At 37.6% G+C, this 27,096-nt stretch overlaps 1 protein-coding gene across 1 annotated transcript in view; it reads right to left on the reverse strand.

The window, feature by feature from the left end:
- Nucleotides 1-22,967, reverse strand: part of WHSC1 (Wolf-Hirschhorn syndrome candidate 1) — a 62,506-nt gene extending 39,539 nt beyond the window's left edge. The window contains exons 1-4 of the mRNA XM_010577338.1: nt 22,338-22,967; nt 6,645-6,810; nt 976-1,142; nt 120-611 (exon numbers count right to left, since the gene is read on the reverse strand). Coding sequence (XP_010575640.1) covers nt 120-611; nt 976-1,142; nt 6,645-6,810; nt 22,338-22,934 — 1,422 coding nt within the window. The 5' untranslated portion in view covers nt 22,935-22,967. The remainder of the gene's footprint in view (nt 1-119; nt 612-975; nt 1,143-6,644; nt 6,811-22,337) is intronic.
- Between the last annotated feature and the right edge of the window lie 4,129 nt (nt 22,968-27,096).

The following is a 27,096-nucleotide window of genomic DNA, read 5'->3' on the forward strand; positions in this document are numbered from 1 at the left end:
AGCCCAGAATATTATGGATTCTACAGTAACAACTAGTTTTTGTCAACTAAAGTAAAGAAGTTTCTTTAAGTATAGAAATGAGAAGAGGCAATCAACAGTAACATCTAAAAGAGACTAACCTCATCTCTGTGCTTCTGACAAAAGACCAAAAACTGAGATACTGCATCGCCCTTTCTGCTTCGTGGAGTAGATGCTGGAGTTTTCTTTCTATTGAGAGGGGAGCCTATCCCTCTTTTGGATTCTGCCTGTTCAGATGACTTTTGAGGAGTAGTATTCTTAGTCCCCAACTGACTGCTTTCTTGCGTATCATCAGTGGCAGACAATTTTGATGTCCTTCTCCTCCTCTTGTTAGGAATGCCAGACTCCTTCATTGATTTCAGATTTTGAGTGGTTTCTTCGTTTGAGTAGGATGACTCATCTATCTCCTCTAACGGTTCCACAGCAATGCCAACTTCCTTTGCCACTCGAGGATTAAGATGAGGTCTGTCCCTAACATAGATGAAGGTGTACTTGGCCTTCCGTTCTTCCACTGTCATGCCTACTGCTTCACTTGCTTGCTTAACACCCATCTCCCACTGTGGCCGCAGCTTCCCTGAAACAGGCTTTAACATCTGCAAGATAAGATGACAGTGTAAGAAATTTGCCCACTTTCGATTTCAAAATGCCAACATTAACACGAAACAATTCCAAGAGACTAAGTGTAATGCATAATTATATTTCAGACATTCATATGGAATTGTATTTGATCATACTGATACTGTGGATGAATCAATGACAAAGCAGAACTGATTTTTAATAAGTAACAAACAGTGGTAAATCATCCCATTCTTTGCATCTGTAAGTAAAATCTAAGACTACAAGCATCTGTAAAACAAGCTGTCTTTAAAGCTTTCTAGAATATCTATTTATATCTGTACATACCTGTAACAGTAAAATAAAAAGCTGCACATCTTGTCTGACTTGGTAGCCTCTTACCTTTATTTTCTCTGCTTTAGTGAGGGCTTGTTTTGCACTTTCCTGGCATAATTGTTCAAACTGGTCTTTTTCTTTGAAGGGCACAAGGCTCTTCTCAAATATCCAGGCTCGCTCTGGGGCATCTCCAAAAAACTGAACATGATATTGACGAAAACTCTTTTTCTGTCCTGAAAATTAAAACCAAATGTATTTAAGATAAAACTTAGGTTGTTCTCTACACTTTCAGACTTGAAGTCTTTTGTAAGCTTCTATAACTGCCATGACAAAAGCACAATACAACTGGTTAACCTTTCGAAAAACCACTTAACTGGCTCATAAGTCTCTGCGCTATAATCTGTGAAGTTTGACACAAAAGCCCAATAGTTTAATTCCAAACTAGAATATGCTTTGCTAAAGTAACTTAAGGTTACAATCAGTGCTTTCCATGTATATTCACTTACATGTAGGCCTAGATGTTTCTGAAAATGCTACATTTGAAAAAGTTTCCAAAACTTCGATAGCCTGTGCTCTCAGCCTCATCTCTGATTTGCCTAAACTTTATCTTTTAATATTCTTGAACAGAAACACATACTTCAGCTAGTTTTAACATCTGCAATCACAACTGCATCTTAACCAAGCTTTTATGGAATGAAAGCAAGAAATGAAAAGGATTTGGGTGGTGGAAGGGAGAGCAGGAAGATAAGAGGACAATTCTGAAACGTAGACAAGAAACACTCATTCTTTTAAGACTGTACAGAGGAATACTGTCTCACTGTATTAAGATATAGGCATACATCCTTCCCCTTCTAAAGATCTCAGCTATTCTACAGTAAAGGGGGAAGACATCACCTTCAAAATTCACCAAAAAGTTCACAATTAACAACAAACTTCTAAAAGGTAGAGGCAAGAGAATCAGACTTAAAACATCCTCTAGCATCTCCTTCATTAAAACTCGTAGATTTGTTGTCCAAGTGTTCAAATCAGGGTCTTTAAAAATAGAAAAGGTTTTAACTGTGATGGCCTACACTTCTGTGTTTGTAAATTCAATCCTGCTAGAAAAGGATCTGTTACCCCCCCTATAGTATCTATGGTTTTTCAAGGTGTCACCACATTAGTATGTCTAACATGTAGTCTAGGAGGAAATCGGGTAACGATGCCTACGCAGTAAGAACAAATAACAGTCACAGTTCTCCATTACAGATGTTTTCAAACTAGGTCTAGATTTTGCTAGGTTATTCATACACTGCAGGTCTTCTACCTTAATCAGCAAATATGTCTAGCTGATTGCTTCATGCACTATTATTACTGGGGTTTCTAGACTTAGAAAGAACTTTCTTTTTGTAATTACTCAGCCAATAGTTATTTTTAAAGGGGCTTGATCTTGTCTCAAGATATGGTACCTGGAATGGTAATATGAAATCAACCCAATTAATGGTATGCGCATAAGTTTTATTAGCCATTACATATATATATATATTTATTAACCATTACATACATACATATATATATAAAACATACATGACAGCTACAAGAACAATAGTGACTCATTTGAGATCAGATATGAGAATCTAGAGGAATGGCATAGGGAAGGGTCTTGGGACTGTAGGCATCACACTGGAACATGTATTAGACTACTGGATTGGATGTGTGATGCCTACAGTCCCAAGACCCTTTCCTGTGCCACACCATCAAATAAAATTTGTCTGCTGCACAGACAAAATAATTACTGTGCCAGAGAATTGCTCCTGACTGAGACTGTTTTGTCCTCATCAAGAAAACGTTGCTTAACTAGGGACTACTGAGCTCCAATGACTTAATCTGTCTATGATGAAATAAAGGATAGTTTTTGTATTTTGACCAGGACGTCCTAGCTGCAGACAGAGGGATGGCAAAGACTACATTTACAACCACCTGTAAAGATCTGCCTCTGAGCAGCCAGCAGCCCAGTTCCACACAGACACTCTATTCCTTTTACAATATAATGCTGGCCAGCTGTAACTGCCTAATTAAGGAGTCTAAATAATAGTGCCTACCACTAGAATCATTGAACTTATTTGTGAATCTTCAGATATCTTCTGTGGGCTGAATTCATATCAATACTCCTGGATAAAATAATGGAATTCATTAACCATTGTTATATACAAAGACATAATTTTTGGCTCACAAAATCCTGGAACCAATAATTATTGAAGGTTTAGGGGAGTGTTCTGGGGACCCACCACTATTACTTGTCTTTTTCTGTCTCCTAGCATCTGTGGTTGACCACAGTTAGAGACAGGATATTGAATGAGGTAGAACTTTAGTCTGACTCAGGATGCGCCTGCTTACGTGCATGTATGCATCCTGCAAGTTGAAAGTTACAAACTTTTCTGAAGCCTAACCAGCTGGAATGATGAAATCAACTATTAGCATCCAGAAATTCAGATTGTTTATAAACACTGTTGATCCTAATCCTAGAAATGAGAAATAAAGAGACCTAGCTGACTATTTCTACAACTCCCAGATAAAAGAACTCTTCTGTTTGGAACAGGAGACTTTTGACAGTGCCTCAATAGTAAACCGTAGGTAGAAGATAATACAAGACTGAAAATACGTACAGGTGGAAATATGCACATCAGTGTGCATTTATCAGTTATGATGGCTGTCCAGACTTAGTCAAACCTCCTGAAGGAAAAGGCAACCCCCAAGCCAACTCCAGAGCAAACATCAGAAATGACCATCATCCACATAACTTCAAAGAGATGAAAGTTAACATCTATAAGCACTTGGGCCCTTCTTTCTGTTAGAAGTCCACAGGTTGCATTCAGACACAACACTGGTTTTTGCTAGATCCATTCTATATTTTCTTATAAAGAGCTAGCACAGAGATTCTTGATAACAAAGCATAAACCTTGCTCCTTTCGAGGAGCACAGTAATTCAGTTATGAACACATAAACAGCTTTATTTCTCTCAAAATCCAGCTCTATCTCATAATAGACCTAATAATCCAAAGATTAAAATCACAGGGACTGCCTGATCAAACCTCTGAAAGACTGCTACAAGAACCATTTGTCTGAGAAGTCTATAATAATCATTCTAGCAATTGTATGAATGCTTGAAAGGGTTCTCAAGAAGCCATTTTCTTTACTACCAACACTGAGTCTAGCTGTAATCCTACAGATCCTCATTCAATTTGTTCTTAAAAACCTCCTATGAATGAGATCACACCATTTCTCCAAGGCAATCCATCCCAGTGCTTCACTATCTTTATCCCTCCCAAGTTCTTCTTAATGTGTAGTCTAAATATTCATTGCTACTAAGCTGTCTTCTTCCCAGAACAAGAAGAGTTTATGCCTTTTCTTCTTTGCATGTAAATAACTGAAGTTATTTAAGGCCAGTTACTGGGTTCTCCTTTAGCTCCTCCTTGTCAGATTAAACAGCCCCAGTTCCTTCAGTCTGCCCATGCAGGTAGACTCCAAGATTTCTGTTCATACTGTCCCCAGAACCTTCTCTGTTTGGTCCATGTTTCTTGAAATGAGGATGGCCCTAACAGGATGAAATGAACAAAGTGCTCCCGCTGAGGCCATGCTACCACTGGAAAAGTAAAGAATCTTCTTCATGTTTTTTATAAGTAGCACCATTAACTTATGTCAGTGTGACTTTGGTCCTTCTGCAGAGAAAACTACAATGGGTTAGTACAGCTCTCAGGTTCCTTTCCGTGAAAATGCAGCTTTCCACTCATTTTCCAACTTGATCACCTACCATGGTAAAAATCCAACACTTACTCTCCTACTGAACTGCATTTTTTTTTTCAGACCACACCTCCGAAGCATCAAGATTACTCTGATTTCCAATCCTACAGGTTTACAGTCCCTCCACATTGGGAATCTGTAATTCTAATGCAGATTTTAGATGTATATTCCAAGTTCTCAATGCAACCCTTGAAAAATACACAAAACCAAACCAACAAAACCACTGCTTTCCCAGACTTGGAAATACGTAGTTCAAAGTTACTGAAATCTCTAGTGACAAGTAAATGCCCTGCTCTGTTCATAACAACAGAAGCCAATACTTTCGCCTGATCTAATAAAATATATGAAAGTATTTAGAAGCATAAATATCAAAACCTTAAGTTATGTGCTCTTACTTTGGTTTGATATTCCTATTAACTTATTGCTTTTCTCCTTAATCTGCAAGTTTTCTGGATGCCGTTTTCATGTTTTTTAAACTTTCAGTACAGTTTGGCATAAACATAGTAAAAAATACTTTACAGTGCTCAGATGGAGTTAAAACTAGTGAGTGATGCAATGTGCAGCAAGATTTTCTGTCAATAGCAAAAGGAAGGCTAAGGAATGCTCACTGGAGCAGGAGACTGAGTGACAAAGGACACAGGCTGGGGTACTCTATGCCTTCTCTGTCTCAGGGTTTTGTTTGTTTGTTTTTTAAACTGCAACATCTGCCCCCAAGCCTTCAGGTCCCTTAGCCTAGCAGTAACGGCTGCAAGACTGAGACACTACACACAGCATATTAAGAAAAAGTCAGGGAGCACTTAATCAAATTGGACATCTATGAGATTATGGGACCAGAAGGGATGACTCAGAAGGAGCTGAAGGTGTTGGCCAATGTGATTGCAAGGGTGATCTTTATAGTTTTTGAAAGGTCACAACCATCAGGGGAGATACCCAGTGACTGGAAAAAGGCAAACATCACACCTATCTTCAAGAAAAACAAGAACAACCTGGGGAACTACAAGCTAGGCTGACTACTGACTACATTACTCTCAATGCCTACAAAATGATGGGGCAAATTCTCCTAAAAGGTATATCCAAGCACATGAAAGACAAGAAGGTGTCTGGGAATAGACAGCACAGACTCACCAAGGGCAAATTGTGCCTAATTGATCTGATTCATACAGTGCTAATACAAAAGGCAACGGACACAGGTTGAAACAAAGGAAATTTCAGCTGGATGAAGGGAAGGGTCTTCTTGCCATAATGGCTGCCAGTCACTGGAACAAGTCGCCCTGAAAGGCTGTAAAGCCTCCATCCTTGAAGACACTAAATATTTGACTAGACAAGACGCTGAGCAACCTGCTCTAACTTGGAGACCATACGACTTGTAGAGGTCCTTTCCAACCTACATACTTTATCATTCTACAACCAGTATAGGTAAGTCTCAAAAGTTTCAGCTGTCAGAATAGAGAACAAAGCTGCACATGAGATTCAGAAATTGTACAGATTCCTAGTCCTTGCATTTAGAATCAACTAATGTTGTCTGTAGATAACAGTATTGATTCTATGAATCACAGAAGATTTAGCTGCCTGAATTACATAGAGATTGCTTTTAGTAAAGCATAATCATCCGTATTTAATTCCTATTCGCTTTCAATGAAATTTTTAGCCCATATCACTTCTCCAAGCATCTCCATAAAAACAATGGAAAGTGCCATCAGATAATCTTTTTAATAAGACTCCACAGTTTCACAGACCACAATTTTGATATCTTTCGGAGAATGTTCAGCGAGAAAAAAAGCTCTGTCTGCTACATGACAAAGAATAGTGTTTACATGACTTTAACATTCCTCTTGACAACAAGGAGCTGATTCAGTTACTGATACAACTGAATAGATAAAACGAAGAACAGAATTTTCCCAAAATAACGGTTATGAATACCTTAAAAAATCTGGATGTTTGTAGTATCACTGACATACCTTTTAGTTTAGTGTAGGAATGGAGAACAGGATCAGCAGAAACCATACATGGCCACCATGGAAAACCAGATACTTTTGACCACACTAGATCTCCTATATTATACTTCAACAGATGGACTTTGTCTTCTTTGATGGTACTTTGAGTTGGATCTCTCTTAGCAGGAGCCTTAAAAGATAAAAAAAGAAGAAAAAAACCACGAAACTATCACCATATTTCTTCAGATAAGCACTAGGATTACTAAATAGCACACAAAAATAAACAACAAAACTACAGTTCTTATTAACATTCTCATTATACGTAAAAACACAGAGTGGTAATGGAAGGAGGGAAATAGTTCAGAATAAAGAGCTATCATGTTTGCTAAAAAACAGTAATTATAGTTCATGTATAATAAAAACTTCAAGTCATAATTTTTGTTCTCTCACAGCAAAAAAATTCCAAGTTCCATTTATGTTTTTGTTTTTAGTTCGAAATATTGGCAAGTAAGCTGTGGTTTGCCTTTATCTTTTCAAATAACTGCTGGGAGACCATCAGGAAGGCTTACTTTAATTTCAAACACATTAACTGAGCAGTGGGTGTAGATGTGGAAGAGCTAACCTCCCTCTGTATTGATTATTATTAATCAAGTTAAGCACTACATACACAAATGTGTTCATAGATTTAAAAAGATAAAAATAAAAAAATACTGAACTAGAATAGACGGAAATACTGTCTTTATGTCTGAATAGAAACTGCATAAATAACCAGTTAAAAAACCCAAACTCTGCATCTTTCAGCTGTCTTTTTACATACTGAGAATTTGTGACATGAACCCTTCCCCACACCCTTTTGCAAGATTTTTTTTCTGTTCCAGTTCTAGCAGTAAAAGTTTGTGAGAGCTCAGCTGGTGCTCTAAAGCTATTTTAGCTATTGAAAAACAATTACAGAACTATTTCCAGTTCAAAAGATAGATTTAACTAAAAGGGAGTTTTGTGCTCCCCTGTGATAGACACATGTTTTTACTGCATCGTAACAAAGTTCAGCAACACAGACATTTATTCACCAACTAAACCCATTTCACAAAGTTAGTTACATTTTGTCTTTTTGGCTTCATCTGTTCTATTTGATATAAATAATGAACACCTTAATCTAGGTAAGGACTAACTCTGGATGTAAGAAAGCACAGAATGTGTATCATTACAGATACCTGTGGAAAAAAATTTTTTTTTTTAATTTGCTTTTCTGTTTTGCAAGTACTAAATTTATATGCAACGTTATATTGTTCATCTTGCATTCATCAGCTCAACATACAGAAGGCAGACTGGAGCTTCAGGCTTTCACTGGATTTAATGTTAGAGCAGGAGCAAAATTCTGTTTTAATTAATGGAAAGTGGCAAGAGGAAAGAAAGAACACTGTTTAGAAATTGGAAATCCAGAATGCAGAAACAAGTATTTGGAGCATTCTGTTGAATCAGAATAGATCAGGTTACCTTGTACAGATTTTTAAATCCAGAGAATACTACCATAACTAATAACGTGTTATTTTCCAAACACAAACAACAAAAATCTTTGACGTGCTGACATTTTATATCAACATTTTATATCAACAGCATAGAGATTTTTTTGCAACTCAAACATAGAGGTACATCTAATAAAAAAAAATAAAGCTTAATGTACTCAGAAACTCCTTTCCTCAAAGCTTTTAAAGCTATGTCTGGTAAACACACATGATGCTATATCATCTGATTGTTAGAGACAGTTACTCATCCAGTGATTCAGCTTTTCTGATGAATTCAGACTTGGTTTATGTGCCTCCAGCTAGAGCCATGTTCCTGTATCTCAAGGTTTTTGGCTCTCTAAGGATTCTATAAGACTGTCAGAAGAAAACCCGTCCCGCTGAGCTTGCCTCAAGTCCAGCACTTTTAATAGACCTAAAAGATTCCAAGCAGATGTGAAAAATCAAATGCTTCTTCTAGCAGTTAAACATGACATGAAAAGTTATGCTTAAAAGCTAAAAATTAAGAAATACATATGCCGAGAACAGATCCGGAAAAACATTAATCCTAACACACACAAACTGACTTCAGCATTTAAACTAAATAGGTGGGCTGGAAATATTTTTCAGCGAGTTAACTTTTCAGAAATATGAAAGTTACTCGGATTCTGAATCTCATTTTTAATTTATAAGTCCCTGTATTTTTCAGAAAGTGCAACTAAGCTGCAAAGATTTACAACTACAGTCTGAGAAGGAGCTGGCTGGAATAATGAAAAGGCTCTAGTAGTGTTTCTTATTCCAGCATAATCTAAAAGGGGTGGCAGTACAGGGGTGAATATCGCATTTCAATATATCTACAAGCACTTTGCAAATTTTAAAAATGCCCAGAATTCTTTTACTATACTGGATCATGATAAAAAACTTGAAAATGACACGCTCTGATAAAACCTGCAAGGTTTATCTATACAACGCTTGTTGTATTTATGTTTTCTTCTAAGGATAAAGTGTGCATACTTTAAAAGAATGGCAAAATACAGCACAGAATTCTATATACATAATTTTTTTAAGAGCTGTCATATGAGGTTATTTAAAAACCTACAGAAAATATCACCATGAACTCGCTCACTTCCATCTTACTTTCCCACATCATACTGGTTTAGTTTTATTTTCTCATTCTAGGAATTACTCTGATCTATTTAATAGGTATCTCAACAGTAAACAGTGAGGTGAAATTCCTGGCATGTACTTCTGAGACAAACAGCTGTAGGCCATCAACAGTCTCTTCAATACTTCCTCTCAAAAACATTTTTGCAAACTGCTAGCATAGCATTAAATGCTTAAGTATTCAAATTGTTTAAAAACATCAGAAAATGCTAAATACTGCAAGGCAGTCATATGCATAGATTTTACTTAAGTATCCAGGTTGGGTTTTTTAATTATTGGTGGGATGGGATGACCATTTCTAAACAAATTTGCCACCCAGTCCCCTGATGGCATCTATGTTCTCATGCAATGAGAGCTGGAGCTTCTTTATGAGACACTTGTACACTGCAATTTTTAAGAATAGGAAATCACCATTCAAGTTACGAAGCAGTACAGAAAAAAGTAATTTGGCTTGCAGGTTTTTTTCCTCCAGAAGAAAACAGGAATTGTTGTTTAGGCAAATTCTGATTCCTAACAATATGTAGGGAGGCAACAGGGCATCTGACAGTGCACCCATGGAAGATGGAGAGGCAGGACTGGAAGCACACTTCTGGTGGTCTGGGTGAATGCACCAGAAGACGGGGAATACCTCCTCCTGCAATAGCTGATCAAGTCTTTCTGTGATGATACTTAAGCAAGCAAATTAAGATGGGAGACTACTGGTTTAGTGCACAACTGTAAAGCAAGGGAAGGTCACACAAAATCGAACTATTTTAAAATATCTTCCCCTCATTTTTTGACTGTTTGTGTCTTTTGATGACTTTTTATTTCTTGAAATTGTTCTCATTTCTAATTAGATCTCCTACCCATAAATGTCAACAAAGTAAAGCCTGTCAGGCTTTCTGTGCTGCAGGGGAACATAGAACAGTCTTTGCTTGCCGTCATTACTAAATAAGTCTGGACTGCTCTGTGCATGCCCCATCCCAATACTTTTTACTACAGTTTTGACAGAAGTAAACACATACACATTTAGTAGCAGAATTTCCCCTCCCTCTCCTTCCTTAATTACAGGCAAGCTCTGCAGCCTCTGAGATAACTACCACCTCAGTCACCTTAGCCCCAAACTTTAAACCAGTTACGCTAAAGAGAAGAAGGAAACAGCTTGTGATCATATTTCTTTTCTACTTTGGGAAGGAATTCCAGGTGTTTGTTTTTTCCCCCCTTCAAACACTAGACTGCAGAGAAGTTACGTAAATGGGCAATCAAAGCCTGGGTGAGGAGGTGATGACTCCCACACAGACCAGTCCTGACCCTGAATAAGCAGGCCATTTGACAGGCTCTGCACTACTCAGCATGGCAAACATCGAAATTCCTGACTTTCTGCATTAGTATCCTAATGAAAGACTTGCTTTGAAAGGCAGCTAGATGGATTTTAAGTTTATTTTGTCCAGGGGGGCATAGAGTGTGGAATGGAGTTATTCCCTCATTGCAACTGATTTTTTCTGTGAGAAATTTGCCTTGAAGAGTACCAGCATCCTTAAAAACTCATCTGGGCCAGCAGCTGCAATAGGCTGAAAAGGATCAAAAAAAGAAAATAATATTTAACATGCCTTTCCTCTTCCCTTAACATTTCACAGATTTGTTTGTCATTTCTCTCAGCACTTTCATAGGCAATGAGTGACAGGCAGATTGACAAGAATTTATGACACTGCTGTCAGCATTCTACCAGCCCAAAGAACTGGTTTGGCCATAGAAAACATCGATATTTAATTAACTTTGCCTACACCTGATCAAAAGAATCCAATCAGTTTCCATTTAGTACTGGTCTGACTAATGAATATGACGAGAAAAGAACACACCATGAGTGATGGGTAATTTCAAAGCTTAAAACTATCTTAAAATGACCAAAGAAAAATGCATTTGAGGGCAGCATCTTTACTGCACTAAGAGCTTTAGGTTTGTTTGTAGACTCTGTTATGAAAACACCATGACGAGTGTTTAGTAAACAAGGGACAAAGGTAATTTTTTTTTAGAAAACACCTAGAAGGCTTACTAGGTAGTGTCAGACTGAGATAACTATCACTTTAAAGCGATCTGTGGTAGAGATACTAATATTATCATTATCTATTTTGTGTATATATGCACGTGTACATACATGTGCAAGGAATTATAGCCCCTCAAAATTATTACAAATTACCTTAAGCGTCATAAAGCTACTATTTCACTATACAAATTTGGAAAGCTTTAGAAATCATTAAAAAACCCTTCATCTAACTGTAAATTGTCAAAAAGGGATTAGATAAAGAACAATGTTGAGAATTGGTGAAGAATACACCACCAGAATTTAGTATTGGACAAAAAACCCAAAAGAGAACAATTAAGAAAAGCTAAGACAGTAAATGCTCTCCTCTGTGTAACATAATGGGGAAGTACATACTGAACAACTTGCAGATACCTGATATCTCCCTTTCTGTTTTCATTTTCAATTCAGTTCCATCCTGGATCAAAGAACTTCCACTGGACTGCACTGTAACAGAAGGCCATGCTAGAAAGACAGACTGCTAAAGGTCCACTTGCACTCCAGAATAAAAAACAATCTACTAGCATTACAAAGAAATTAAAACAGAATAATCAAGGTCCCTAAACATAATATATGCAATTAAAATGTACTTTGAATCAGAGTCAGAACACACAAACTTCAGACAGACACATTTCTTTACTATGGAAAAGATAACATTGCTAGCTGAACAAAACCGTATATTTTTCTGGTCCTGCTATCTACCTGGGCTGTGTTTCATCCACTAATACTGCTATTTTCTATCATGGACTTGTGTAATAAAAATAAAAGTAAAAACGTTTCATCTCCTCTTGTCCATCAGGAAAAATAGAGAACTAGGGAAGTGGTTGCAGAACAAACTTTATTCCCTTCTGAGGTTCAGGAGAGGTGGTAGATTTGTCTGGAGAAAAAAGGAGCAACAGAACAAAAAAGATTATTTTTGTAATGTTGTTCTGTCATTTGAATTCATCAATGATTAAGGACACTATAAACAAGCAAACAAACAAACTACATAATCAGACAACTGTTCCAAACGTTTCTTCCTTGAAAAACCACCATCACAATTATGTTCTTAGCAAAGCTCTTACTTCCTGAAAAATTCAGGAATTTCACCTGATAAAAGGCAAATCACCACTCAGCCTTCAGGCAAAGGAATAGAGGGATGCAGCTATTTTCCCAATGAGTGACGCCCTATCACTCAGGACAGAGAAACGGCTTCTTCCCACTTGTGATTGAGGACAAAAATCTCATGAAGTCAAATCACTTCAAAACCAAAAATTACAACTACAGCTGATTAAAATCTATGCAAAACCCTCAATATACACTATTGCTTCAAATGAAAAGGGTGGCAACTTAAGACTGTGAAGAAATGGCTAGCACTCATTCTAAATGATTCTGTCTATAAAAATACAGTATCCTCACAAACGTAACTGCCTTAGTGCTGTGTTCTTTTTCTTTTTATTTTTTTTAAGATTATAATTCACATGTTATAGTAAATCTGTTTATCCCAGAAGGACAAGTCCTTAGAGGCCCTATGCTTATCCAAATAGCTCCCACCTTCTGGGATGTGGGGGAGTACACTTAGATAGTAAGCCACAAGTAACTGAGTGTATCACGATTAAAAGATAAGTTCTTCCACTCTGTCCTGTTATATTCTGTTTATTGTCTAATGGAAGAATGCTGTGTAATTACATATTCAGCAAACCACTGCCTACAGAGAATTTTTAAAGCAGAAGACTAAAGAGTAAACCAGACCCTTGCAAGAAGATTAAGAGAAAATGCTGGATTATTACTACAAAATAGAGAAGGATGAGGAAACATTAAGAAAAAAGCAATGAGTTGGCAAAGTGTTCTATCTTCAGTAAAACAGAAAGGGACACTTCAGTAGAGCATCCAAAGACTACAGTTCTCAAAAAGCCATTGCATCAACCTCTGCACAATTAAATCCGCAACACCCTTGTAAAACATACATTATATGGTGCAGTAAGGTAAAGACTGAGGGGGAAGTAGACATGAAAAGTCCAGATTAAAACAAAAAAAAAAAAAAAAAAAACTATACTGAGGGTTGGTTTGTTAGTTTTTCAGATTTCTAATTGTTTTATACCAAGCCAGAGATTTAACTAAAACCTTCCAAATTCAATTTTGAGAACAATTACATTAAATGTATTTCTTCAAGTTACCTTTTATTTTCTTCTATTACTAACCACTAACTTCTTTTCTTCTATTACTAAAAAGGGGTCAAATCTGGCAGTGTGAAGAATTACATTTGCAGAAGACACTAAGTTTGAATCTTCCTGCCACAACCAGGATTTATTTATTTTTATTCACGGTGCTTAGATGCTAATTCTATAAAACAAGAGGACAAAAAAGGCTGAAGAAAATCACTACTCGCAGATCCCCTGAAAAACTTTTCTTTTCTGTGCTGGCTGAGGCTCTTTGAAAGCAAATATAAATTTTGTTACAATAGGTTTGTTTCCTCCATTTCTTTCCACAGATTCATCTAAAGCAGTTCATGGACAGCATGTTGAATATCACCACGCAGGACCCACCCCTCCAAGAGGGAAAGCAAGCCGAAGACAATAAAAATCAATTTAAGTTTAGACAGGGATTCATAATGTAGATTATGGATTTTAAAACATGATAGAAGCTCAAATTTGTATTTCAAATCAACCACTAAACTCCTGGTTACATTTCAATTCTTTTTTCTGGCTTTGGTTCCCTCATTAGCAAGTCTCCAGCTGATGAGAAATTTTTTTAAGATGCTTTTACATTTAAAAACAAATCTGTCTATACAAATCAGCAATCTTCCTTTACACAAACACTATATGAGCAAGTATTTTAGAAATAAGCTTAACATGGTATTTTAGTAACTAGGATACAACCCTTTTTTCAGTGTAAAGAGTTGAAGAGAAACAGATTCAATCATTCACAGATAAATCCAGTAAGATGCAAGTTCTGGAACACTTCCCAACCCTCGATCTTTCTTAAAAATATGTAGAGCAGTTTCTTTCAGCTGCTTTACTGAATTTCTGCATTTACATTTAGATGACCTCTTAAATTGTAAGTTACTGGCTTATTATTGAAAGGTTCCATGTTTCAGAAATAGGTATTTAAATTAGATAAGGTTTGATCAGAATGAATGAAACCTTTTATACTGAGTATTAGAAAAAGATTTCTGCCTACATCCAACTTCTCTAACCTTTACCCACTCTCAAAAGTCTAAACTTTTGATGTAGTATCCTGGTATAGAAGACAGTGTGGATATGAGATGCTACAGAAGTCTGGAAAAGCAGAACTGTAGAGCCATTTGGCACAGGAAACGGTTATTTCTGAATAATTTCCATATGAATTTCACATAAGATAACAGAATGAAAGCTAAATCATCTCAGCATACCTACAGATTTTCAGAATGCCATATCCATATGTATTTTATCTGCATGTACAACGGTTTCACATACTTTCAAGATCAGAATCTGTATCAGGGCCTTACCCGTAGCACTCTCCTACACCCTTATAGAGTTCAGTAGGAAAGGGTTTTCCTGAAACATTTTCTTAACAGATATCCTCTTCTTGGTAGCTCACAAACATCCAAGATAGCATGGGTAGATGTTCTGAAACCTAATATTCTTGGTAGAAAACAGAAAAAACCAAGCCCAGATAATACTGCCAACAGGCAACTAGATTTACAGAACATTGTCTTCTGGTGAAGGCAGATACTTATCACTATGCTTTTTTGCAACAAGAACGCTACTGAAAGAAGCTGTCTAGGCTTAAATAGAACAAATGCTGATTTGGCATAAAGGGGCTCTGTTAGTTAACTAATAATTTGACATAGTCCAAGTACTACTTTGCCTTTGAGATTAGACCTTTAAAATTAATCCCCATACCTAAAAGCAGGCACAAAAGGTTTCCATCCAGGTTGTGTTGTTACACATACCTGGTAGGTCCTCCTATTCTAGAGATGAAATGAAAGAAACAGTATCAGTGATTAATCAGCCTAGGGGCAAGTGGGGGGGGGACGATGGACACAACACGACCCCCAAAACCTAAACAGACAGAAATTACCTTGATTTGGCAATGCTGAAGCATATTCCTGAAACATTCCTTACTTTCAGCAATAAAGATGTACAGAAAACCTGGGAAACCCCAACCAGAATTACCCCAACCCCACATGAATAGGGCAGTTGTGGCAGTAAAACATCATGAAGCACATGATCGAAGTGGTACTAATTCCACAAGAACTAAGATACCAAGTTATTTTACTTCTTCACAAGCATCCTCAACGTACACTCGAGTTGACATTTATTTACCAAAACAAACAAAACAACAACAAAAAACCAAACCCAAGCTTTTCTAGCATTAGTTGCTGCTATGAGGCCACAGATTCACTTCCCTTCTTCATACAAGTGCAGCAGGGCTTCTTTAACAATGGTCTGTGCAAGATCCACTTTTCCCCCTTGCACTGAGCTTCCAAAGTAAAAGCATTTTTATGGACTGTCTTTCTGAGAAGGGAATTAATTCCTTATTATTAACAATTTAGACTTTTAGCTACTGCCCATTTTAGATGCACAAGAGAACAACTCCTGTAGGTACTTCGGGTATTTGCAAAAAGCAGAAATATAAATGTTAGCCTGGTTGGACCTATTTATTTATAATAGGAGGATAACAAAACATGGTCATAGACAAACATAAAATTTGTGTCTGTGAACAAAGACCTCTTTTGGAGGTCCTAAAGTTCATGCGCTCTACATGAAATCCATGCCAGAACAAGGAAACTTGTAAAGGAGGCTGATAGCACTGTTCCAAGACAGATCAAAATATTTTGCTTTCGCTACTTTGCCTAAGGGTTACTACAAAGCATCTTTCTTTCTTGACAACAGGGGGCTTTAAGGGCCAGAAATGACATCTGGTACAGATCACTAAAGTTTCCCAAAAATCTGCCTGTAAATCCATCCAAGTAACATAATGCTGAACTGTAGATCTAACTCTCAGCTAAATACAAAAGTTAGAGATGCTTTACTTTGGTTAAGCAGAACACTGAGCAGAGCAACAGGAAGGTCTCACCATATCTTGGACAGAAAAGCAGTGAGAACAAGCAAATTTCTTTCCACACCAACCGGTAATGGTCAATAAAATGTGAAGAGGAGATGCCAAGATGACAGTATTCATTTAATTCATGACACTATCAGTGCAACGACTGAGAATAAGTCTGGTCAACATAAAAAACAATTAAACTAAAAATGTGTCATTAGCCTCTCAACTGTGTTATGGTACACAGTCTGTTGTTGAGATGTAAAGGGAAGCTAGTCCTTCCCAAAGATGGCCTGCTCACCACTTTATTTGATCTGTCATGTCCACCATAGTGCCCAAAAGACCCAATTAAAATTAGAGAAGTCCTGGAATGCACAAACCAAAGATGAGTATGAAACAAAGCAACAGTTGCTGACATTCTTTGAATTTGAGTTACATTACATCTGGTCAGCTCTTTTCCACAGAAAACTGGCTCAGTGTTCAGAAGCAGTCACGAATCAATCAAATGCTACGTATTTACGATGAAAAAAGAATGAAATTGAGAATAATATAGAAAATCATTAACATGCCACTGTATGTATCCACAAGACATCTGTATCTTGAATGTCATGTATAGTTCTGGTCTCATTCTCAGAAAGACACAGCAGAACCCAAAGGTCATCACAGTTCAGATAAACGATGGTAACAAGAAATAACATTCTGGAATGGCTCCTGTATGTAGAACAATGCATGAGGACTCTTCAAGCTGAAATTAAAAATTGCACAGGTTTGTGAGAAATCTATAAAACTATCAGTAATATAGAAGTTTGTCCATGATCCCTACTTCTAGTATTATGAGAAACTCAAATGAAACAAGTAGGTGGCAAATTGAAAAGGAAAAAGAGCTGCTCTGTGGCTCTGAGGTTGTCTTCCATGAATTTAGCCATCTACAGCTATTAAATACAAAGTCACCAGCTCTAGAAACCTCTGAGTCACAAACTGCTGGAGGCTGAATGTATTCAAAAAGAGCATCACTCCATGATTTACCATGTCTACACTCTCCATGATGCATCCTCTGCTGAACCTCACCCCCGAGGTGAGGTGCTGAGCTGAATCAAATGGCTCCTTGATCCAACTTAGTAGAGCTATTCTTATAGTGGTTTTTGTCATCACTTCAAGATATTATTTCATATTTAATTTGGGTTCTTCCACCAATGTGTTTATGAAGAAGGAAAAAAAATAATGTATTTACATATTACATGTTGAGACGACAGATTTACGCAGAAAGTGTACTTAATTCAGCCACTTTTACATACAAGAACAGGAAGTCTGGTATGGAGAGCCTTCAACAAATACTTAAGCTTTCTGTAATTAATTTTGTAGCCACTCTGAGAACAGTCATAGCTTCTAATCTCACCCCAAACCAGCATACTCTTGACGCTGTATGCTTTTTGGTGCTTCTTAACCTACAAGTAGCTCTTTAAGATACTTTTCCAATGAGGCGTTAAGAATAAACAATTTGAAGTTCCAAAGTAGCAATTACTGCTGCACATTGTGATCTGCTTAGCACAAACAAGTTTAAGGCGTAGCTAAACATAATCCTTTACTAATGGCTAACGCAAAACAGTAGCTCAGGAACCTTTCCAAAAAGGATAAGAAGTTATTTCTCTTGTTCCTGAAGGGATCACCCAGATGAGATTTTTAGGGTTACTCCTACTCCTTTGGGATTCTGACAACATCAGCCAGACTGCCTGTGTTATCACTCACCTGAAGTCAGGATCTGATACCTTAAGAACAGCCTATTAAAAAAGTAATCAAGTTCATTTTACCCTACAACTACAGATCCTGACTCATGTGGTAGTTTAGCTGCACATTTTATGACAAGTTCAGTAACCATACTTGACCACAAATTCCTAATAACTGATGATGCAAAACAATCAAGCAAGACCTCTTTCTGAAAAAGACACATTTATTTTACTTTATTTTTTCTTTTTACTTTTTTGGAAATTAAAACAAAACAAGCCACCTCAGGATCTGGCTGTAACAGCTATAACATGATAATCAAACATTTGATAAGCACAGCTTTCCAATCTTACAGAGGGAACTTGTTGGTTTCTGCTCATCTCCACCTTCCTGTATTTAGTTAACACAGAAGCATAAAAAGCAGCAGATAATCCTCAGACTGCTTCTGTTCTACCCTTACTGGGTTTCCAAATCTTTGCCATTCACTGGGAAGGGCACTAGAACATTATGTAGGTATCGGACATAATGGAGTTGGCCAGAACAGTTTTTCTGTGTGAAGACAAAACTGCAGCATAAATGCATGACAAGGACTAGTGGAGTTTCTCCAGTAACTTAAATTGCCCCACAGGTATCTGCTGCAAAGTCATTATAAACTCTACTGAGCAGAAAGAGTACCAAACCGCCAAGTTTCTGGTGTAATACTAAAAGAGGGCTACAAGAAAACTGGACAGGAAGCTATGTGGAAGGTACATTTTGGATCATGTACATCTGACACAGCTGGAATCCCCAACTAGCAAGTATAACAGTGTGTGGACTTCCAGGTTTGTTCTGGACACAGCACTGCTGCTCTTCTGAGCTACTGCACCCGTGCTAGGAAGTCATGCCAGTAAGCCATGCCAAAAGGGCAAACTGCCACTTGTAGGCCCAAACCGGCTTACGCAGAACAAGCTCAAATGCGCCCATATCACATACTGAGCTGTTCTTAGGGTTAGAGAGCTCAGACCTACTCTGGGACCACCAGCATAAGAGCTGCAGATATATGTGCTCTCTATTTCCCATACAGAAACTCTGGATTGCTCTAGGGATCAAACTTGGACTACTTCATATTAGTATATGAAGTAAACCTCTACCATTCTCCTCCAAACAGGATTGTTCCACTTCTAACAAAAGCACTGAGTGAGAAAAATCTAGGAAAGTCCTCATTCCTAACTGGTAGTGTTGCAAGAACTGACAAAACCAATGACTCAAAAAGCAGCCACCACAAAATCTAGTACTGAAGCATACTGCCCTCTCATGAGCAGCAGTATCAAGTGGGCAACTATCGGAGCCCATGGGTTTGGCATCGATTCAGACATCCAACATGTGATACCTACCACCAATAGCAGAACATTTAGAGGTGCTGTCAGACCACTATCAGCGTGGTGCCTTGGCATAAAAGTTGCTAAACCAGGCCTTATCAGAAGAGGCCTGGATTTTAAAGTTAATTCCTCAGGTGGAGAGATACCAGTGGTGAGGGGAAGAAGGGTGAAATGCAGGAGGGGAGAGAGGAAAAAGCCATAAGCTTATCCCACCTTCCTCTCCTTTACCTTGGGAAAATGAAAGCAGTACAGCTGTTTCTCTAAGGCCTGGAAAAGGCGGTGGTTATCAACAGAAATGTAACTCACATCAGAGCTAGGCAGATCAAGTTTTTTCCCAATTGAAAACTGACTTTCAGATAAAGTTTTAAACAGCCTTCCTTTAAGTTAACAAAAAATGCCCAAACAACAAGAAAATTTGTTAAACGATATGCCTCTCACCTCAGCAAGATAGTAATCTGCTACGTCCATCAAACAGAGATATAATTACCTTACACAAAAGGCAGTATTTGAAACATGGCGATTTTTGCTAAATCAAAAGAGTAAGAGCTTGGACAACAAGAAATTGAGAAAGAAGCCGGACCAGAAATAAAACCAGACAAACAGGTTCTACATTAACTTGTAACCTACAATAAACAGATAGCCAAGTGCAAAATTAATCAGCTTTTACTCCAATGATTTTTCTCTAACTTCCACTTTGCAGCCACAATCAGCTACATAAAACCACAGTATGATGCACTAACATTAAGGCTTTGGATGTTGGTGATGAAATAACAGCTAGAGCAGGGGCCTGAAACCGAAGAACACTGATATTAAGATAATTACAGTTATGACCACAGAGAACACATGTGTATCACTAGTCTGCATGTGAACAAACATTTGAAAAATCTTCAGTGTGTTCCCTAGTATTTTGTTTTTCTTCCTTTATTTTAAACCTGCACAGTTGCAAACCTTCCCTGTGAGAGAAAGAAAAGCCCCAGACTTTCTACAGTCAAGGAGTTATATCATAAACCAACACCTTGTGACCTTCAAATGCTTTTCCTTCTGCCCTTTATGCTTAAAATGCACTATGCAAGAAAAAAAAGCGAGAAGCATGACCCCCAGTTCCAAATGGTCTGAAAAGAACAGGGTTATAATATTGCAAAGTCTGAGATCAAGCAGGTGGTTGTCCTGATTTGGTAGTTTGGTAGCTCACTGGTTTGGCAAATAAATAACCCTACCACTCTCCAGCCATCAAGTCTCAATCACTCTGGGAAACAGTGTAGACATGGTTTTCTTCTGACCATTTCTGGACAAAAAAACAACTCAGAGAAGCCAGACTAACCTTTTTTTTAATCTTAAATGAACCGATCACCAGGAAAAATTAAAGGCCACCCTTAATTGACAACTGATGTGAAAGGCCTCAGAATAAACTGTGTAGATGGGCATAGTAAATATTTCCTCCTCTTTCTTAAAAAAAAAAAAGCCACACAAATCACACAAATATGCTAGAGTTGTTGATGCTAATAAATATACCAACTTTTAGTCCAATTTATCCTCATTAACAATGAGACAAAGAATTACTCCAACTATAGGCTGTGCCCATACTTTTTACCTCTGGGTAGTGATTCGGCAAAGTCTGAACCAATTAGTGTTAAAACATTCTGTTAAAATTAAAGAAAACAAACTCTTTAATAAAATTCCTGAAAACATCAGTATCGATCATTCTAGGATGAATAATATATTTGAATCATAAATAAATGATAAATATTTCTGGTACTTGGAAGAACGTTTACACAGGTCTGTACACTCCTTCATTAAGCAGTTTTAATGAAAATAAGGGTAAATAAAATCAGTAATGCACCAGCTATATGTGTGGTTCTTCTCTGCACGTGTGACCTTGGGAGAAACTAAGAATCAACATTAACTAGTAAACCTACAGTTGACAGAAAACGATAACATACATTTCATGTTTAAGGTGTGTAAAAACATGACCTGTTCACTAGCCAAAGCATTCACTAATATTTACTATTGTTATACAAGACTATTCTGAATCACTCATTGAGAAACGTAATATACATAGTAGTATCCCTGCTATGTATGTTTCTTCCTTGAAGATAAAATGATTGCAAACCACATTCCTTTAAGGGGAGTCTAGCAACAAAAACTAGATGAAGGGGGAAAAGGGCTCCCAGCAGCATTCTTATTTACAATCTGGTAAAGCAAATTAAAAAAGGTGAAATTTCCATTTCTGCCCATGTTTAAAAGAAGCAAAAAACAGATGAGCTTGACCACAAAAGTTAATGACACTTAATGCAAGTATCTAGACCTTTTCAATGAATACAACTCACTAGGTTAGAGCAAGCAAAACCAGCTCTTTTCAGATGACAAAGAAGGGTAGGGACTATATTCCAACTGCCAAAATCTGAAGTTAAAGAGTCTAGTTTAATCAGCCAACTGACAGCTGAGTACATTTTCTTTAATTCAGAACCAGGAATACAGAAATAATTATTTTTTTAAGAAACATCTGGTTATTAAGAAGCCAGAATACCTCATGCTCCAAGGCCATCTCTAATTTCAGAGGCCTCCCCAGCCACCTTGCCCAGGTGCACATCCTGGCTAGGTCTTGGCTGCATGTTTGGATGAAGTTTCATACATCCCATACTACCACATGCCCTGATTTGCTCTGGAGACTTACTTTACTTACATGGAAACAGAATTTATGGGGTACTCCTAGCCTAGGCAAGAAACACAGACCAGAACTAGAGTGCATCTGTCCTTTGTTGAGACAAAGACAGAGTATCATAGAAAGTGTGGGAAGCACCTATTGAAATACCTGAAATGAAGATTAACATTTTAACAAATGAAATCTCAGTACGAGTAACAAACCTAACAAAAGAAAGAATGTAGAAAAAAAAAAAAAAAGTACTACCTTCTTTTCAGTGGGGCTTGAAGTCTTTGATACTAACGCTGCTTCAACAAGACCCTGCTCAAGCAAGGAGTCATATTTTATGCTTCTTTTTCTGTTTCTCCTCTCTTTGTTTGCTGGCTTTTGTTCATTTTCCTCTGACTGAGACACATCTGCACCATTGTCTCCACAAATGGAAGATTCAAAAAGAGGCTTTCCATTCATGTAGGTTTTAGTGATTTTCAGCTTAATTTCTGGAGAGCCATTCTTGATAGGAGTAGTGTTGGGTGGTGTTCCAACTCCCTTTATTTCCTGGGGTTCAAAGCGCAGCTTGGCATCTTGGGCCCCAGACTCACCATTAAACACACGAGAGGTTAGATCTTTCAATTTATCAGCTGGAATAAATGGAAGAGCCTCATGGCCATTATATTTTTGCATGACACCTTCTTGTAGAGTGGCAGAAAGTTGTGCTTTGCCCAAGTAGACAGAACACTCACGATTCACTTCACAATTCTGAGTTTTCCCATTGGTATTTCCAAGGATCTCTGGTACCTGCTTCATTTTGATGTAGTTAATTTTTCGAGTTAACAGTTGAGAACTTCTTTTGATGCTAAAGTCCATTCAGCCCAGATGTTTCCAGTCTTACACTGCTATATTAAGACAAAAAGACAGAGAATATTTTTTAATAATACAGAAATGTCAAAAGCTACCAAGTATTCAGATAGATATGTCCCCACTAATATAAACACTCAATGTACTTCATTCGACTTTTACTAAAAAAAGTGTTGCTTACAATCTTCATAACCAAAATACTTCAATATCTGTTAATATGCATTATGAAAAAGTTCTAGAAGAATAAATTAATGAATCATCAATTTTATTAAAACAAAAGCAGAGAGCAAAATCACAGCTTTCATTTTAACAATCTACAGCTGAGTCTTGCCCACACTAATTACTTAAAGGTATTGCACTGTTTAAAACAAGTAAGAGTTAGACCTAAGATAATATCATTAATAACAATGTTATAACAGATGAGTTTATTTCTAAGAGGCTGTGCCAGCATAAAACCCCCACAGGCTGTGTTACTATAGCACCTACACCATGGACAGCAGCATCAAAAGTTTCTCTTCCTCACTCTACAAACAGGCCCTCAATCTTCCAATAAAGCACACCTCCTGAGGAAACAACACAGCTCAGTGTTCAGACGTATCCCAAAGCGTTCTGGCTATGAGAACAAATAAAAGGTGAGCATTCTGTATCATGAACACCAGCCCACTGGGAAACAGCTGATCCTTCAGGCCTGTGCAATCTTTAAATGGTCAAAACAACTGCTGAAGCTTCAGCTTTTTAATAACAATATCATCTAACACTCGTTTTTCATACAGAAATTTGAAAACATCCAACAAGTTAAAACTGCACTATTATCTGCCCTAGACAGGTCTTCCGAGGCTTCTAAAAGCTAACCCTGCCCATTTCAACATTATACTATCGTACCAAACAAATGAATCTGGCAGAATGACTCCTTTGTGCTCCTAGACCAGGCAAGATGACCATTTCCATTTTTAAAATTCATATGCGTAGACTCTTCATATTACTAGGTCCAGTGTATACATGACAGAGAAATACACCTTCATAAATATTATGAAAGCTCAGCACAATAATCTTCATAGCTATGACCAAGGTAACCAATTTCATATATGATTAAGTCCAAGAACTGTCACATCGCATCAAAAATTCATCAAATCTAGTCTCCCATGCTTCCAAAAAAGTGCAGTAAAAACCATGATGAATAACTATTGAATTATCAGTTGCTATGGAAGAAATTTCTTCTGAATCTCACCACCTTGTTTATTAATGTACACAGTTACAATGCTTACAACCGGCATATTCCTGAAACTTGCATATTTGCTACTTCTACATCAGGAGTAGCAATGTACAAATGCTTGTTACTGAGCATTACCCTAGCCTGGCAAAGCTTCTTAAGGGTGTCAAGCCTGAACTCAAAGCAATTGGCCAACACGATACCTTTTCATGTACAAATATGGGGGGGGGGGGGGGGGAATCTAAAAATCATAACTCCATCACTCCTTAGCAAATGCTCCCATCTCCCTAACATGCTGCTCTAAGGTACCTACAAGATAAAACGGTATCTCTCCATACAAGCTACATAGACTCATTTGAGAGATGAAAACCATTCTCCAGGGACAAACAGCAGCCTGAAAAGTTGGCATTAAACAAGGTAAGAAGAGCAAGCATACCTGAACTCCAAGTTAATCTGTGACAGGGAAGGTTCTAATATTTCTTTAGCCAGATGAAGTCTGAATTACCAATAGAATCTCTGATAAAATGAGTGGAAACCAGCCAACTGTATTAACCCTTTTGAAGAGGAGTCAGAGGTAAAAGGAAACTCAAATTTCCACCAGAACAGAACAAAGAACTCACTAAACCGAAAGAAAACTCACGTACTTTCACAAGATCTTCTCTGAAAACATGGACATGAGACAGACTCTCAACCCAATTAATAATACGACAATGTTTCAAGCTGTGATTCAGCAGATTTAACTGAAATCATATTTTAAGAAACAACTGATGACAAATTCTATAAATCTCTAGGCAAAAGGCAATCCCATTACAGAACACGTGATGCTTATGGTTACAGAGATGACACCAAAATTCCTTAAAAAAAAAACCAAACCACTGAACTGTTGCAAAATCTGTACTTCCTTCCCACGGATTCTCAACAGACTAAACCAGAATGCAAAACACAAGATCTGATCTGGGCATTTAAATTCCCTCTATCTAAAAAATAAGCCTAAAAGCGGGCAGCTTTTCTGCGGCTGCACACGCCCTCCAGTGGTTGCCTGAACCAGCCAGAGCAGCAAACACCGCAGCTCCCCACTTCCCTGCATGACAGACTGCTGCTAATCACAGCTTCTCACAAGAGGACCAGCACGAAAAATGCCTTGTGTGACTTCCTCCTGTGCATCAACTACATGGTTAAGTTGAAAAACATTTTTTAATATGGCTCCATTAGCTGCATATTAGTGTCTGGATTTCTGGATCAAGACATCTGCATTTTGTAACTCTGTTTGTTTTAATCCGTAATTCTACTAGTATTTTTTTTTCCAGCTTAATAATAACTCTTACTCTCATCACTTATTTCTTTAAGCTAGAAAGCCATCAAGCTTGAGGCAGACCAGGACAACTCGAAAAAAGCAACAAATAATCAAATTAGACTATGCTACTGATGTACTCAATCTCAAAACACTGGATGCATTAAAGAAGTGATAGCTTTAGAGTTTCAAAACACAAAAATCATCTTAGAGTCACAGAATAAGTTCCTGAGATCATCTGTTCCAGTCCCTTGCTTAAATCAGGGCCAATGCAGATCAGGCTGCTCAGGCCCTTGTCTGCACAATGACCAATAAATAAGTGAAAAGACATGGCTTAAAGAAATCAAGTTACTCTCTTTCTAGCTAATAAACCTAAGGGTAGTAATTCCATATCACAAAAATATGAAGACGAGTAAGATTATGCAGTGAAAGACTCTGAACTCTTAGGAGTTACCTTGATTTGCCTAATATGTCTGAAGATACACAGCATACAGATTTTAGAACTTTGGTGAGCGAAAGTTCAATTAATGATTCTCACTAATACAAGTCACTAAAACCAGCTGAAACCACTGAAAAAGGCCCCTCAAATCGCTAGAGCCTAGAGAGACAACAAATCCTGCAGTATTACTGGTAAAAGGAAGTCAATGTACCCAGGCCAATAGTAAATGGGAAGATGAAGACAAAGGCAGTAATTTGAGACAGTAAGAGTATAAGAACCAGTAGATACAGATTACAGAATATGGAAAATAGACCATGGTTGTACGAAGATTTAATGGAGCCAAATGAGAAGAGGCTTAAAGAAAGAGGCAGAATAACGGGCAAAGATAACAGATGTGAGTACCTATAAGCAAATATTGTCCCACTGGGGAGATGAGACTCGTAGAGAGCAATTTGCAGGTTAGTCACCATCTCTAGGACAACTAATGGAAGGAAATTGTCGATACGCATCTCAGTCCTCCTCATAAAAAATAAGCTACGTTGTGAGGTCCAGTTAAACGGAAGAAGCTAGCAAGTCTACCCATCGGAATAACAAAGGGTTTCAAGAAAGAAGGGCAAAATTGATGCTAGTTAAATTTCGCACAATCTTTGCTATCTAAAATTCATGGTAGCACAATACCATAAGCAAGAAAAAGGACTAGGCTCTTTGTCAGAAGAGGACAATAGTGCAGAAAAGAAGAAAAGGGGCAAGGAAAGAAAATGATCAGCAACAGATAACCAAGCAGTACTGTGAGCTTAGAATTGATGCAAGGAGGTCTAGAAGACAGGACGTGAAAGAATGAAGTGAGATAGAACACTGCCAAGATCTGGTTGATCAGAGTTGCAAGAGCAAGGTCCTGAAGCAGCTGAGCATATTAGATTTGGTAGTTAAATTAAGTGCACTCATGCCAGACCACCATATCACATAGAAGCAAAAGCAATCCCTTATCTTTTTCTAGATGACTCTCTATCTATGGAAAAGGAAACCGGGGGGGGGGGGGGGGGGGGTTAGGGAAAGGAAGGGGACAAAAGCACCAGACGCCAGTAGCAGCTAATAAACTTAAGCTAGTATCGTCCCATATTGACTGTCCGGTGACCCAACAAGTACCATTTTCACTTACAAAGAGGAAAAAACATGATAGCCAAGGAGTCTGCTGAATAAACATGATTTTTTGGCTTTTTGACAAAAAAAT

This window comes from Haliaeetus leucocephalus, unplaced genomic scaffold (genome assembly GCF_000737465.1).
Source record: "Haliaeetus leucocephalus isolate CR32 unplaced genomic scaffold, Haliaeetus_leucocephalus-4.0 Scaffold51, whole genome shotgun sequence".
In the NCBI taxonomy this organism is placed as follows: Eukaryota; Metazoa; Chordata; class Aves; order Accipitriformes; family Accipitridae; genus Haliaeetus; species Haliaeetus leucocephalus.